The sequence below is a fragment of the Monodelphis domestica genome, chromosome 7 (genome assembly GCF_027887165.1).
Source record: "Monodelphis domestica isolate mMonDom1 chromosome 7, mMonDom1.pri, whole genome shotgun sequence".
NCBI lineage: Eukaryota > Metazoa > Chordata > Mammalia > Didelphimorphia > Didelphidae > Monodelphis > Monodelphis domestica.
The window spans coordinates 146,686,714-146,703,891 of NC_077233.1; the positions used below are offsets into that span (position 1 = coordinate 146,686,714).

The 17,178-nt window shown below is 40.6% G+C and overlaps 1 protein-coding gene across 1 annotated transcript in view; it reads left to right on the plus strand.

The window, feature by feature from the left end:
* The first annotated feature begins 5,885 nt into the window (after positions 1-5,885).
* LOC100618936 (serine protease 27-like) overlaps positions 5,886-17,178 on the plus strand; it is a 49,206-nt gene continuing 37,913 nt past the window's right edge. Inside the window, exons 1-2 of the mRNA XM_056806285.1 lie at positions 5,886-6,037; positions 7,396-7,559. Coding sequence (XP_056662263.1) covers positions 5,886-6,037; positions 7,396-7,559 — 316 coding nt within the window. The remainder of the gene's footprint in view (positions 6,038-7,395; positions 7,560-17,178) is intronic.

Consider the following 17,178-nt stretch of genomic DNA (forward strand, 5'->3'; position numbering starts at 1 on the left):
TTGTCCTTGGCTCATAATTTGAGAACCATTGCTCGAACATAAGCAAGCCTGTGTTATGATGTAGGGGGTAGAACATTGGACTTGGATTCAGTAAGACCTAAAGCCTTCCTCTGACACTAACTGCTCTGTTACCCTAGGCAGATCACTTAACCACCAATGGCCTCAGTTTCCTCATATGTAAAATGGAGATAATAATAACACCTGCTTCCCTGGGTTATTGTGAGGATGAGTTGAGAAAATATCTGTAAAAATTATTTGCACATCTTCAAGCACTATATGAATACTGGCTGTTACTATAAGTCTGAAAGCCATGAATAGGACATCACAGTTTATCAAAGCTATTCCAAGAACAGGATAGATCAAGAGATGATATGAATTTTTTTTAAAAGTCCTGGGACAATATAGAGAAAATGTTGTTAGACCATGAATCAGGAAGACTTAGGTTTTCAGAAAGTCCGTTCAATTCAAACGCTTCTTATTTCTACCATGTGCAAGTAGCTGCCCTCCCTAAGCTTTATTTTGTTGATCTAGAAAATAAAGAAATGGAATTTAATAATATCTAAGATGATTTCTGACTACATAAACCAATGTTCTAAAATTTTTGTTGTTATTCAATCATTTTCCGTCATGTCTGAGTCTTTGTGACCCCATTTTGGGGTTTCTTGACAAAGATACTGAAGTGGTAAGCTATTTCCTTCTCCTGCTCATTTCTGTCTAGCCCAAACCCTCATTCTTTGGTTCATGCTCCTTATCTGGTCTTTCTCTCTGTTCTTCATGCAACAAAAAAATGCCACAGTATCCATCATAGGGTCTCCTCTCTAGGTAATTTGCCTCTATCTTGTAGGACTTGTCCCACAGATTCCCTTTTCCATTGTCTCACTTCCAGAGCAATACCAATTATCAAAGATGTCAGATAAGGCACCTCACCCATCACATTTCTGACTGTGAAGCCCACCTCTGATTTAAAGCCTTCCCTGGTCAATTTTTTTCCCCATTTGCCCCAAAATCTCCTCCCTGAGTCCATGCACTTCCACTCCTCCAGGTGCCAGTTGCTCCCAGGAGTCCCAATTTCCTCTCTCTCAAGATAGGATGAGTACATTTTTCATGCACAACATCCCCCAGGCTATAGCCATCACAAGAACCCCCATTTCCCTTCACAGACCATCTCACTTCACCAATAGAAAGCACCCACCAATAGAACCCCTTTCCATTACCAAAATCAGGTCTCCTTCCTCCCCCACCTCAACAATCCTTCTTTCCTTTTCACCTACTCCACTGTAGACTCTTCTCTTTCTAAGACCACAGGGGTCATCTTTCCCTCATTATTAGCCTTTGATTTGACTCTGGCATATCACAATTCATCTCTATCCTCTTGCTCTCCTTCCTCTCTTTTCATGTGCCTCTCATGTTGTAACATAGACCCTCAAAAAAACATTGATTCACCTGCAGTCATGTTGTTACCTGGTTCTATCCTGAATAGCCCAGATCCCCCTCTTCCCTCTTACCTCCACTAATTTAAGCCTTCACACCTTCTGCAACCTTCAATTCTAACACCTTTTTGTCTCTTTATATACATTTAGAAAGAAGTTTCTTGCTTGTTTTTTTGCTATTCTTCCATTGCTGCCTCTGTTCTTGCCTACTAGCATTTATTCACTCTTGCATTTCTGTTATATGGGGAGTTCAAAAGACAAATAATCTTTGAAGTTCTGGTTTTCTTTCTTTAAAAAAGTTTCAAATGCTCCTTTATTATTGAACATTCATTATTTTTAATTCATGGATAAATTGAGGCTTCCAGGGTAGGTCACCTTGTGCTTCCTCCTGAGCTCCATTATTCTTTGGAACACAGTATGTCATTCCCACCCTACACCCATTTCTGGCAGATGTAGAATAGATTTAGATTCCCTTCCCTTTTTTAGAAAGTCTTTTTCCAGATTACTCATAGAAATTTGCCTCTTTCTTAATTTCTTAATTTCAATACAATTTCTTAATTGTATTGTTAAATTTAACCACTCCGTGAGGAAAAGTCTGCAGCCTAGAAGTTTCTGGAGATGATCTGTGAATTCTTTCCACTGGTATTTCATTTTCTATGTTCAAACACTCTGGGAGGTTTCCTTGTATTATTTCCGATATTATGGAATTGAGAGCTTTTGGGCCCTATTGTGTTTTCTGGGAAACCTATGATCCTTAGGTTGTTTTTATGCTTCTTGTCTTTGAAATCACCATATTTTGCTTGCATAATAAGCATTTTTAAAAATCTTTCACCTTGGAAAATAATCATAACTATAAGAGTAGGCTTTAGAACAGATCTTTTGGAATGTATACCTTTTGATCCACTACTGGATACCACTACTAGGTCTGGATCCCAAAGAGATAAAAAAATTGGGAAAGAACCTGTTTGTACAAAAATATTTATAGCCATGCTTTTTGTGGTGGCAAAGAATTGGAGACTAAAAGGGTATCCCTCAGTTGGGGAATGGCTGAACAAATTGTGGTATAAGATGGTGATGGAATACTATTGTGCTATGAGGAATGATGACAGGATGATGTCAGAAAGAGCTGGGAAGACCTACATGAACAGATGCAGAGTGAAAAAGGCAGAACCAGGAGAACATTATATACAGTAACTGAAATGTTGTATTGCTAACAGCAATACAATGATCCAGGACAATTCTGAGGGGCTTAGGGGGGAAAATGCTATCTACCTCTAGAGAAAGAATTGTTGGAGTAGAAATGCAAATCATTATAATATATGATTTATCACTTGTTTATTTGGGTATGTGATTTGGGGTTTTGGTTGTATAAGATTGTTTGCTTACAAAAATGATTAATATAGAAATGTTTTGAGTGATAATACATGTATAACCCAGTAAAATTGTCTGTCAACTCTGGGAGCAGGGAGGGAAGAGGGGAGAGAGATAACACAAATCATATAACTTTAGAAAACTTAAGTGTAAATTTATTATTGGAATAAGAACAGATCTCTTAATCAGGGCATTATGCAAGGGAGACAAATGATCCAAGACACTATTCAGGGAGACCATCCTGTGATGACCACATCTCAATAAAGACAAACATTAATATAATTACTGGGAATGTACACTGAACTGCAGAACTTGAGGTCCTATATACACTTTTTAGGGTGAACAGAGAAAAGCAACAGTCTGATTATGTGAGTTCATTTAAGATTGAAAAAGACAGGATAGCAATAGTCACTGATGCTTGGGAAAGATTTATTAGCCTAATCCCAGGTGTTTGGGTGATTGAGAAGTGATTGCAAGTGATTCAGGGTTAAAAAAAATTTTTTTAACTCAGTCCTTGAGAGAGAAGTAAATCTGATTTCATTATCTTCGTCTGTCTTGAAGAGTGGCTAAGGTGGCTGGAGTGGATCTCTGGTTCTTCAGATTTGAGTGTCCTCTTTCCAATTCAGTCCTCCAATTTCTGAGAACTAGAGAACTAGGCAAGACTGACTCAGAGTCAATTTACTCAACTGAGTTTTTTGTTTCAACTTCTGGAAAAATCAGGAATGGAATAGCTAAAATGAAGCCAACAAATGTTATCAGTTTTTGCTTCTCTTCTACATTGTCCTTCACCTCTGTATATTTTTATTGTCAATCTATTGTATTCTCTTAACTTCTTTGATGAGTCTTGACATTGCAGTTTCCAGATTTTCCATTCTTCTCATTATTTTTGCAATGCAGGTCATAAATTCTGCTCTCAGAATTCTTATTTCTCTTTTGAACAATAGAGGAACATGTTGATGATCCATATTTTCCTCACATTCCACAGGGTCCTCTACATCATCAGGCTCAGTTACTAGAGGTGGTGATCATATTTCCTTTTGTTTTTAACTTTTTCCCTGTTGATTAACTTGCTTGTGTTCAAAAACTTTAAATTTTCTTCTTGAGATCTTCAGTAATCCCCCCCCCCATTTTCCCCAATTCACTTTCTAACTCTGTCTCCTTTGATGGTGTTTCCCTTGGGTTCTGGATCTCAAAGTTTCCCCCCATGCTGAGTGAGTCACAGTTGATTTTTAGATCATCAGAACTTGCCCCAGGTAGATGTTATGGGGTTTTCCCCCCAGCTCTGGGGTGGATTGATAATGCATAGCCGCCTAACTGTCTTACTCCCTCTGTTTCTCAGTTTTCCAGGCTGGCACAGGCAGTTCTTTCATCTTGGCACTGGCACCTGTGGAACCAGTAGTTCAGAGCTTTTCAGTGCTGGTCCTACAAGGTGGTGCCCTCTAGCAGGGTTTTGCTCCTGGAGGACTAGCTGCCCACGAGAGCCCCAACAAACTTCTGCAGTCTGGAGCCAGGAACTCCACAGCACTAGGAAGACAGAGGGGATATGGAGTGTGGGACCAGGCTTTGTTGTAAGCCTTCAAGTCCTTGGATGTACTAGTTGTAGCCTCACTGCTAGTAGCATGGAGAGTAAGGAAGGAATACTGGGTGACCTCACACTAAGTGAGCATCAATTTATAGACATGGGCTTTTTTAACTTTCTTTTGGACTCTGGGGGGGTCCTAGACCACAGAGACAGTTAAAGTTGCTTCATTTCTGTTGCATAATTTCTGTTCTGAAGAGGTTTGAGAGGTTCCAAGGAGCAACAAAAATGTCTAGTTCTCCACCTTATCGCTCATGTGTCCCCAGCTATTAATATTACTCTTGTTGTCATCATTATTGTCTAATCTCTCTTCTAGCTCTAAATCTAAGATCTTGTGATATGTTAGGTGTAGAATGTGAGCATCTTGACTCCTTTAGAATTTCATCAGAGAATCAGACCCAGAGATGGGAGGTCCTAGGTTCAAATCTGGCCTCAGACACTTCCTAGCTGTGTGACCCTGGGCAAGTCATTTGACCCCCATTGCCTAGCCCTTACCACTCTTCTGCCTTGGAACCAATACACAGTATTGACTCCAAGATGGAAGGTGAGGGTTTGAAAAAAATTTTTAAAAATTTTCATCAGAGAGCCTGCTTCAGTTGCTGAGCTAGAAATTGTCTTGGCCACTTGTGCTCCCTATAGAAATCCTTCATCTTTATTCATGCTTGCTCTTCCTTCATGGATTCTGTGTGTATCTGTGGGAGAGTGAGTTCCTGATTTAGCAGATGCAGGGGAAATATTGTTAGCCTTTGCTAATGAACTGAGTCTTTAAGAGTTTTCTACAGAGGAAGTCCAGAAGGGATTCTATATCACCATTATTTTGTTATCTTTGTGCCTTCAAAGCAAACCATTCCTTCTGCCTGGAATTCTGTACCTCCTCATCACTGCCCCTTAGAATCTTTATCTTCCTTCAAGGCTCTCTCAGGTGTTACCTCCATCACCCTAATTGTTAGAGTTCTCTCCCACTCTTTCTCTCCTATTTACTGCTTAGTGTATATTTCTACATTTCAGCCTTACTCCTACCAATAGGAGAATTTAAGTTCACTGAAGGCATGAACTATTTTATTGCCTGTATCTCCATTGCCTAAAAAAAGCACCACACACATAGTAGGCATTTCACAAATTTAACTGAATAGAATTTGATCTTTAAGCCTAGAGAGTTATCCTTATTTTTTTAAGCCCTTACCTTCTGTCTTGGAGTCAATTCTGTGTATTGGCTCCAAGGCAGAAGAGCAGTAAGGGCTAGATAATGGAGGTTAAGTGACTTGCCCAGGGTCACCCAGCTGGGAAGTCTCTGAAGCCAAATTTGAACCTAGGACCTCCTGTCTCTAGGTCTGACTCTCAAGCCACTGGGCTACCCAGCTGCCCCCATCCTTATTTTTTGAATCAGGAAATTGGATGTCAGAGAAGACCCACCCAGGCCCACCCAGATGAGTTATAGCAACAATCATTTGGAGCTTTCTCTGATCTCCAAACTCCTAATCCTCCAAACTCCATACATGTCAGCAATGCGTCTCTTCTTTCTGCCCTTTCTAGAAGCAATTTCTAACGGTATCGTTGGCAATGGTGGCGGCGTGTTTTTCGAACTCCAAGGGAAGGAACCTGAAGATCGTGTGGAAGGCTTGGCAGTATACGTTGGACCTCTTGGCCTTCTAAAATCGTAAGTGTGGAACCAATGGAATTCACAGGTCTCTTCCACTCAATCAAGCTTGCCCAGCAGCTGAAAATTTGTTTCTTCACCACAAAGACCTTCTGCTCCAGCCTCCACTCTTTGTCCCTAGTCCACCTTAGCTTTCCCTCAACAATAGCAACTTCTGTAAACAAACTTTGTGAGGACCATGAGTACTTCCCAGAGAGTCAGGAGGCCAGAACTCTGTCATAGGAGCCTCAGAGGTCCCACTAACGTTTTATGAAACCTTGAAGAAGTCACAACCTCTCGAAACTTTGGTCTCCTCATCAGACTAATGACGGAATTGTATTAGATAATTTCCAAGGTTTCTTCTAACTCTGATATTCTAGGAGTCTGTTCTAATATGTTATGTTCCAAGATCCCTCTCAGCTCAAACATTCAATGTTCTATGGTCTCTTTGAACTCTGAGATTCTATGATTCCAAGGTCCTAACTGAATAAAATTCTATGCTGGATTTTGCACATAGACAGAACCTCTGCCAATCAACACGGACATACTGACATAAGACACAAACTCTAGAACTAAACTTGGGGTTGCTCATAGGTGACATGTGAGAAAGTTTTTAACATTAGGGTTGCCTGGGTGGAAGAGTGCATGCATGGAGAGTAGCAGACTTGAAGGCACACCACCCTCCCCATTTTCTAGGGCCCTCAGTAGCCTAAGCTTTAGAGAGCCTCAAGCTTAGGGACCATACCCTTAGGGTGTCTGAAATCACGCTTCCTCTTTCTGGAGTTGGCTAAACTGGTTAGGCAGACTCCCTATTCATACACAGATAGCCACTTATTCTTTGCCTTATTTACAAGAATCATATCTTCCCTCTTCTCCTTTTCTGTTTCCTGCCCTTCTTCCCCAAGCCAAGAAGGAAGGAAGGAATGAATGAATGAATGAATGAATGAATGAATGAATGAGATAGGCCCTTTGAGATCATCCAGTCCAGCCCTCTCATTTTGCAAACCATAGGATTTAGAGATTGGAGGGACATTAAAGACTAATTCAACTTTGCCTCCCATCATTTTATAGATGAGGAGTCTAAGAAGTTTCTATAATCTCAGAAAAGTTGTTACTGGCCCAAATATAGTTAGTAAATTGAAGGACCAAGCGTTAAACCCAAATGGTCTGACTTTAGATCAGTTTCTCTTTCTTCTACGCCATTTGGTCTCGTTGCCTCAGAAGGACTTGGCAACAGCTTATATGGCATGAAGGTCAGAGATGTTCACAAGAATAACAGGATGTCCTCCAGAAAATCATTTCTATGATTATCTATGGTTTATAGAGTAATAATCTACCGTTTATGAAGAGTAATGCATGGATTATCATCCCCATTTCAGAGATGAGAAGAGAATCCAGGGAAAGTATTCAAGAGTCACTCCTTACTCAGATAAACATCCCAGCCAGGGCTTACATCTGCATCTTTGGACTCCAAATCTAATGTTCTTTATACTCCCCGAGGATGTTGAGTGCCGAGAATGTGGAAGTTCTGCTTTTGAAACTGGTGATAAGATGGATACCCAGAACAGCTGACTGACTAAATTCAGGGTAGATATTAGAGGGCCACCAAGAAAATCACTGAACAGGCAAGGGAACAAGTCCTACAGCCTGTATACCTAGCAGGGAGAACAGCAGATAAGAGAAGGGCAAATGATCAGCAGGTCAGGTAACTCCAAGAAAAACAGGGAGAGGGTCCAAAGGGAAGCAAGAATGGCAACAGTACAATCAGAAAGAGTTTAGTGAGGTGACTCTCAGGCCTAGATATGGGAGGTCCTGGGTTCAAATTTGGCCTCAGACACTTCCTAGCTGTGTGACCCTGGGCAAGTCACTTAGCCCCCATTGCCTAGCTCATTCTGCTTTAGAACCAATTGATTTTAAGACAAAAGGTAAGGTTTTGTTTTTTTTTTTTTAAAGAGAGTTTAATCAAACACGAGCCTCCATCACAACATAGTCTATCCTCTCCCCTCAACTCATTTGTGCTGGGAACACAAGACCTCCCATCTCCTATTCTCCTCCTTATAATCAGTCACTAATGACACATTTCTCAGCTTAACTGTCTCAAAAAGAACAAAAGAAACTCCAAGAGTGAGACTCATCAGGCTACAAACTCATAGGTTAGCAGCAATTACAGAACCACAGCATAGCTTCAGAATCTGACATTCTCTGGCAGTTTTCTGCTTTTGCCTTCCTTCTGTAAATCTTTATTGAGAATCTATTGGAGTGTGTAGCTAGTTAGCACAGTGGATGGAGCAACAGGCAAGGAGTCAGGAAGATTTGAGTTCAAATGTGGCCTCAGGCATTTCCTGGCTGTGTGCAAGGGCACTTAACCCCATTTGCTTGTCCCTTATTGTTCTTCTGTCTTGGAACAGATATTTGTACTGATTCTGTGAGACAGAAGGTAAGTGGGGGGGGGGGGGGGGAGAAAGGAGGAATGGAAGGAAAGGAGGAAGGAAGGGAGGGAAGGAGGGAGGGAGGAAATATAGAAACTTGTCTTGAATCTGAGCTGGTGACAGGAAAATTATACTTCACATTTATTTAGTCCTTTTAAGTTTGCAAAGTGTTCTTCTCACAGTAAGTCCATTGAGGTAGCTTCCCTTATTTTTCAGATAAATAAACTGAGACCCAGAGGGTGAGAATTAGGGTTTGAACCATGGTCTCTTCTCACTCCAAATTAAAAATTCTTTCCACTATAGTATCTTACAAATGTCCCTACAGAAATAGGACATCATGAAAGAATTTCTGGCTATGCAACCTGCAATGGAGGCAGTAGAATCACCTTTCCTGAAGATTACCCAGAACAGAAACTACAGGCCACTCTTAACTTCTCTCCCTTAATTTATCATCCAGTTTGGGGAAGTGACTCCACATTGTAAAAATATATTACTGGGAGACCTTTCTGGGTAAGGATCTGGCTTAATTGTGACAGAAAATCAGAGGGCCAGAGATCTGCAGATTTCCTCTCAGTTCAAAACCTGAGTTCTCTTTTGCAAAACACACACATTTTTATAGCTTTTATGGTTTTTTATAGTTTTTAATAGTTATATAGTTTTTTTATAGTTTCCTGTCTGTCCCCAACCCTCCCCCTGTCCCCAACCGAAAGAAGTCTCCAAGAGGTCCCCAAAACTATTTCTGGAGCTCATTCAGAGCCCCTGGGGAGCCCTAGGACTTCCTTCAGGGCTCCAATGTAGCCCTGAGACTTCTGAGTGACTTTCTGCTCCCTTTTTTGAGCTAGCCTGCCCAGAATTTATTGTCAAATAGATTGATACATATATGATTAACTTACTTATGATTAATGATACATACACTTTAAGCTATTACTCAGATATTTTCCTGCAACTACATTCTTAGTCCAGTTATATACACTGACTTTTGTCTGGGACTAAATTCTTATTATAAATCACATTGTTCCATTTTTTTAATTCTAAGAATCACACTCCATGTATTAAGCTATTAATTATCAATTTTCTAGTTACGGTATCTAGAGACAAAAATTTGAGGAGATAACTCTAGATTTCAAAAGAGTTTTTAAATTTTCCTTCTCTTCCAGGATGGAGATAAAAACAAATAATCAATGGAGCATCAGACATGGAATCAAAGTGGGCCATCGTGAAGAAATGGAACTCTGGGAAGATGAAAACATAATAAGCATAAAAGTTAGTTACCGGTTGTGCCTCCTGGGTCTCGAGATTAAAACCGACAAGAAAAGGAAGTTTATATTTGGGAAGTCTATCGGCACTGAGAGATATGCCTACCCACCTAAGGAAGGGATGATACTCAGTGGCATATATGGTCAGTATTCCGGCATATGTCTAACCGGCATAGGACTTAAATGGCAACCCTCGCCTACCAAACCTCCAAGCATAACCGAGGCTTCCAAATGTGACTCATCAGAGTTCTTTACTGAAGAAACCTCAACTCTGTATACTACTATGTAAGCAGGGCCTGCCCTTACATTTAACAATTCCCTTGCTTAGCATCCTGTAACTACAGCTCTGTATACCAAACCATCTGCCCCTTCTAAGAAAAGATCTAAAGTCTTAGTCATCATTTGTTTTTAAGGCTACCTATGCCAGGACCAGGAAACCTGGAATTTGGGTGGGGAGAGGGTACCTATGACCCAGATGATGACTCCTTGAGAAGCTGCTGGCCATAGAGCGAAGGGAGGAAAGAAGAGTCAAGTCTGTGATAGAGGAGAATTTAGTAATTTAATCAACCAATAAAATTTCTGCAAAAGCTGTCCTTGTTGAACTGAGTTCCTTGCTTGGAAATTAAGGAGGGAAGGGGGTGGCCCATGGGGTCAGATGTGGAAACAATAGAGATTCTCACTCCAATGGAAGTTTTTTCCCCCAAACAGGGGAAAGAGGGGATGTTGACTAAGGAAAAGGGAATTGAGGAAGATCAAGAAATGATACTCCTTTGTTTGCTTCCTATGGGACCACAAAGCCAAGGAAGGTCTGTGATCAAATCTAGGGAACACTTAGATACTTTCCGAATATCCACTTTCCAAACTTTGGGTATTAGAGCACTGGGGATAGAGTAAGGAAACCTGAATCTGACCCTTACTAGAGCTGTGAAACTGCGGTGATTAAAATTCTCTGGAGTCTCTCTTAATTTCATAATTATTTATTCAATAACAAAATGTGAACCAGAAAAAGAAAGAGAAGTATAAGCCACATGTGCCTGGACAGTTCTTTCAGTCACCTCTTCTGTGAGGAGGCTGAGCCAGCCCAGAAATAGACCAAGACTAAATTCCAGGAAAAGAGAGTGACACCCTGTCCACTCTGTCAGTTTATGGTCTTCATGGGGTCCCTTTCCCAAACTCCTCTGATTGAAGGACTCAGACCTCAATCAGGACAAGAGGATTCCATGCATGACCTCACAGAAATACAATTCAGAGATTCTGACCTAAGATTTTCTTGCTTTAGAATTAAAAGTTTGGGGGGCAACTGGATAGCTCAGTGGATTGAGAGCCAGGCTACCAACTGGAGTTCCTTAATTCAAATCTGGTCTCAGACACTTCCTAGCTGTGTGACCCTGAGCAAGTCACTTAACCCCCATTGCCTAGTCATTACTGCTCTTCTACCTTGGAACCAATACACAGTATTGATTCTAAGACAGAAAGTAAGGGTTTATTAAAAAATTAAAAAATAAATTAAAAGGTTATTTTGGGAACCAAAAAGGGGTACAGCTTGATATTAACTTTCTAAGGAGCAACTAGGTGGATCAGTGGATTGAAAGTCAGGCCTAGAGATGGAAATACTGGGTACAAATCTGACCCCAGACACTTCCAAGCCATGTGATCTTGGACAAGTCACTTAACCTCCCTTGCCTAGCCCTTACCACTCTTATGCCTTGGAACCAATATACAGTATTGATTCTAAGGCAGAAAATAAAGGTTATAAATGTAAATATAGATATAGATATATATAAACTTTTCACTGGGCCATGATGAAGTTTTTCTAACCACCTCACCCCACCTCAGTTTCCTCATCTGTTAAGTGGGGACAATAACTTTACACTGAATTATTTCATAGAGTTACAAGAAAAATGCTTTTTAAAGTATGAAACCCAATGCAAATGGGAACAATGATAGCAACTTCGTGGCTTTTTTAAGAAACTCATTATGAGTCCTCTTCTATAATAATAATATTCAATTTCTATTAAAACATTCAATAATAATAATAATAGCTACCAATTATATAATGCCTACCATGTGCTAGCTCCTGTTCTAAGTCCCCACATCACTATCCTTATCTTTATTCTTCTTATATATATACATTGCAGATCTGTTAGGATAGGAATCTGTTTAAATCTTCCAGCTTGTTATCAATTAGGAAGACTTGAACCGGCTTCTTTGGCAAGATCGTTCTCATTACAGTCTTTGCATAAGTCAAGGTCTGAATAACTGCCATGAGGATAACATATATTTGGGTTACTGTCTGCCACATAACTGAGTTGTTGAAAGGTAGAATAGTCATGAATGAGGTAGTGTTTGAAATCAGCTCAATAATATCCATTACTACAGATGTTACAGTGTTATATATTAGACAGTGGTGTAGTAGTAGTCTCTCGGTGACCGAGAATGACTATTGTCTTTGTGCAGTTCTTCTATGGTGTACCCTCATGTGGCTTTGGAGTCCAAAGGCTGAGGCGCAGAGTTGGTGGCACATGGGGCCTGGGACGCCAGTTGTTACGGGAGGTGCGGTTCTGGCCTGGTGTCGGCGTTCATGCGCAGCGGCAAGACGTTGGCGTCGTTCATCTTCAAAGGTGGTGGCGGCACGGTTAATGGGGGTTCGCCAGCTGCTTCTGTCAGAGGCAGCGAGTTCTAGTTGCTTTGGTGTAATGCCAGCCCACTTCAAGTTTGACTTTAGCTGATCCTTGAATCTTTTCTTTGGTCGGCCTTGTTTCCTGAGTCCAGCTGACAGTTCACCGTAGAATACCTGTCTTGGTATTCGCTGTGGGCCCATGCAGATGACGTGTCCAGACCATCGTAGCTGGGTTTGGAGGACCATGACTTCGATGCTGGTGGAGTTGGCTCTGCCGAAGACTTCCTGGTTGGTGATTTGGTCCTGCCATCGGATCCTCATGATTGACCGGAGAGAACGTTGGTGGAATTGCTCCAGCTGTTTCATGTGCTTCCGGTACAGTGTCCATGTCTCACAACCATACAGGAGCGAGCTGAGAACCACTGCGTTACACACTTTGAGCTTCATCAAAACATATATATTGGACAGTAAGTCCAATATATATACCCAAAATCATGATAACAGAAGCCCAAAATTGTAACTGTCACATATTGTCTTTTTCTTCTATTGATCTTTTCAATTGAACCCAAAAAATGGCTACCCTTGTTCAGGGGTTCCAACTGTCACCCCCTTGCAGTTGACTAAGATGGATTCTTTTTTAAACTGGGGTGCCAAACTGTACTAGCAGGGGATCAGGAACCAAAGGTTGACAGGTCTCTGAGAGGGAGGGAACAGATAAAGAGAAGCACCACTTCCTCCCCCAGACAGAGCTGTCTCAGAGAAAGTGTATTTGGATCTCTGTCCAGAGACAGAGGTAAGAGAAGGGTAAGAGAAATTCCTTTCAATCTCTGGTTTCTGTTCTCTTCTTTGGATGATTGTTATCTATGATCCCCTTAGTACATTGAAGAAAAGATGTCTAGTTCTTCTTTAAGTTATAAGAACTGTTTATTAGTTGACAAGTCTGGAATGGTAGGTTAGGGAAAAGGGAAACAGGAAGTCCCTATTCTATTTTCTATCTAAAGCTTCTTCAGGGTTTGAGGCTCAGGTCTAGGGAGCTAAGTTCCAGAAGACCTTAGGATCTCTGTGGAGTCTATTTGGTGTAATTTCCTGAGTTAGAGATACTGCTTTTAAGGAAATTCTTCAGGATGGATAGTCTCTTGCCTTCCCCAAAGGGAAAAAGTCTATATCCACCACTTATAAAGAAAGATGGTTAATCTGGGTGTCTTCAGATCAACGAGGGATTGTAACAGGATAAGATCAGCAAGATTGCTCCTTCCCCTCTCAGTTCAGAAGGACAAGAAGAATATTTTTCCAACTGTCCACCTGCTTTTCTTCGCTTGAGATTCCAGTCCCATTCCCCCATTGGCAGCCAAAGTTCTATTTCCTTCTTGTATGAGATTTCCTTGTAAATTCCAGTCTTTGCAATATATTGTATCTCTCTCTCCTCCACAGTAAGCACTTTACAAATACTACCTTATTTGATCTTCACAACAACCCTGGAAAGTAGGTGCTATTATTATCCTCAAACAAAGACTAAGTAACTTGCCCAAGGTCACATAGCAAATTAAAATCTGAGGTTGGATTTTAATTCAGATCTTCCAAACTCCAGCACCAGCATTCTATCCACTGTGCCACCAGCTGCCTTCTCTCCTATGGGCAAGATTCTGTGATAGTTGGTGTGGGTAAAGAGTGTGTAGGGATACTTGTAATAGTTTTGGAGGAGTTTGATGCCCCCATATCTGGCTCATTTTCCTGTTTTCTTCTATTTATAATGAATATCAGATTGGATTATGATTGAATAATTAACCAGTTCTGGGGGTGAAGTATATGATTGGGACACCATATGTCATTTTGACAACCTATGAGAAGCCTACTCTCCTTCCCCACTTCTAAAATTCTTGGGCTAGCACCTACCCCTATCTCAACTGCCCCTCAAGTTCAACAAATATTTAGATATATGATCAAGAACAAGAATTCTTAACCCTTTTTTTGTAATGTGGAATTCTTAGACAATTTGACAAAGTTTATAGCTCTTTATCAGAAGAAAGTTTTTAAGAAATGCAAATTAAAACAACTCTGAGGTATCACCTCATACCTAGTAGACTGGCCAATATGACAGTAAGAGAAAATAATAAATGTTGGAGGGGATGTGGTAAAATTGGGATATTAATGCATTGCTGGTGGAGCTATGAATTGATCCCACAATTCTGGAAAACAATTTTGAATTATGCCCAAAGGGTTTTAAAAGACTGCCTGCCCTTTGATCTAGTCGTACCACTGCTGGGTTTGTACCTCAAAGAGATAATAAGGGAAAAGACTTATACAAAAATATTTATAGCTGTGCTGTTTGTGATGGCAAAAATTGGAAAATGAGGGGATGCCCTCCAATTGGGGAATGTCTGAACAAATTGTGGTACATGTTGGTAATGGAATATTATTGTGCTAAAAGAAATAATGAACTGGAGGAATTCCATGTGAACTGGAATTACCTCCAGGAATTGATGCAGAATAAAAAGAGCAGAACCAGGAGAACCTTATACACAGAGAGGGATACACTCTGGCACAATCAAATGTAACATAAATATATTCTAACCCCAGTTTCCTATTATTGGAAACATCCAATCTTATTACTATCTTCTCCAGTGACATATCCATAGAATTTGAAAATTTTTTTAAATTAATAACTGTGTGATTTGTGAAACACCAATAAGAGTATCAGAAAAAAATTGTAAAGAAATTTCAAATGGTCATATCTAAGGAGTACGGAATGGCCCAGATAGCCATGACTCTTGGCCTTCTCACCTTTGCTTGTGTGGTGCCTACTTGGCCACATCTTCATCTTTTTATTCTAGGATTCCTTACTTAGCTGTAACTTTTCCATGTTTGTTACCTTCCTCTGTAGACTTCCTCCAAATCCAAGAAAAAGTCAGGTGTCTTCTTTTGTAGCTCTGAAGTGCTTTTCTATCTTTCACATGGTTTTGTCTGAGGTTCTGGGAATCAGAGTACAACAGTGAAATAATAGAATAAAAGTCTAAATGCCCCAGCCCAGCATTCATGACCCTCCCCAGTAAGTTCTCCTTCCAACTTTCCATCCTTGTGTTCCAATATGGACATATTTCCTTCCCCAGTGAAGTCTGTCTACTTAATGTCAGTGGGAGAAACTGCCAGGACAAAAGGGCACTTAACATCTGATTGAGTCTGCTAGCTCCACATAAGGAGACCACCAAGTACTTTAAGGTCTATTGTTAGTCTGAAACTTGTGAGTCTGGGATCTCCCTGTGGGAGAAACTTCTCATGTTATAAGGTCAAACTTGGGGGTCTTCAGATCTCAGGTTGCTTCAAATTTGGGGTTTCTAGATTTCTAGTTGACAACTGGAAGCCAGATAATGAGTAATAAAGTTGCCAGTTGATCCAGTCCAGTAGGTAGCAGACATTGAGAATCATTCATCCATTCATCCATCCATCCATTTATTCATCAGCTATACCTTATTTGGAAGTGAACTGGGCAGAGTAGATGCTAGGCAGATTATGTTAAGTCTGGGCCCATTTTCTCTAGGACTGAAATGATATGGGGAGACTATCTCCAAGTGTTAGGGGCAATTGTAAATGTAAATAATTATAACTTTTATTTTTTTAAGCCCTTACTTTCCATCTTAGAATCAGTGCTGTGAATTGGTTCCAAGACAAAAGAATGGTAACAGCAAGGCAATGGAATTCAAGTGACTTGTCCAGGGTCACACAGCTAGGAAGTGTCTGAGGTCAAATTTGAACCCAGGACTTCCCATCTCTAGACTTGGCTCTCAATCCACTGAGTCACCTAGTTGCCTTTAACCTTTATTTTTGGTATATCTTGACAGTTAATATTTCTCTGTGAAAGTGAGAGAGACAGAGACAGAGAAAGAGACAGAGACAAAGAGACAGAGAGTCAGAGAAGTGACAGAGACCAAGAAAAGAAGGTGTGATCCTTAAGGACTCAACCTTTCCTCCCCCAAGGGCTCCTTTTGTTATGAGATTAAAAATAGTTGAAGCTATGCAAAAGAGCATTTTACAACCATAACTGAGCCACCATACAGTAGAAAAAGACATCTAGTACTACCTAAAGCTTATTGCTACATGACCATCACGGTTGATAGTTGGGGAAGTTTGCCAACATTCCCCCCCTACCCCTAATCCCACAATAAGGGAGACTTTTGCCCAGGTGATGAGAGGTCCGAACTTCATATCTTCTAAAGGAGCAACAAACATTGTAAATAGTTCTTTATATTTCCTGTGTAGCCCCTGAATGGCCCACTTCCAGTTTTGCATCCTTTATAATCTGCAGCTAGGGCGCTCAGAAAATGAGTCTGTCAAGGTCTCCCATCCTTTAGGAAGTGCGAATGCTGCCATTCCAAGTCTGAATGAGACAAAGCTTTAATAACTCATTCTGTCTGCAACTCCCCCTGCCCATTTATGTTCTGGAATCTCATCTGTTAAACTGGTGGGGCAGAGGGAGTCTCAACTGATAAAAGGGCTCCTGATACTCCTCCTGTTCTCCTGTTCTAATCTATTGCAATTATTCAGATCTCTGTGAGCTGCAGCCTTAATCCTTGAGGCTATGGATTGCTGATATTGTTCACATGATCAGTACATCTTCCTTTATATTCCATTTCTGTGAAATAACTGCCTGTTCTTGAGTTACACAATTATAATGTAAGATTATGAGTCTGTTGTATCAGGTTTCCCACACAGGTTAGACTAGTTTTTCTCTTGAAAGGTGACAAAGCTGTTTCTGGGTCTTATTTGTCCCAGGAAGCTAAGGCACAAGCTGTGCCTCCCTTAATGACAGCTTCTCAGTGCCCTTTTTGCCCTTGTGTTGCATCCTGGTCATCTATGGAGTTA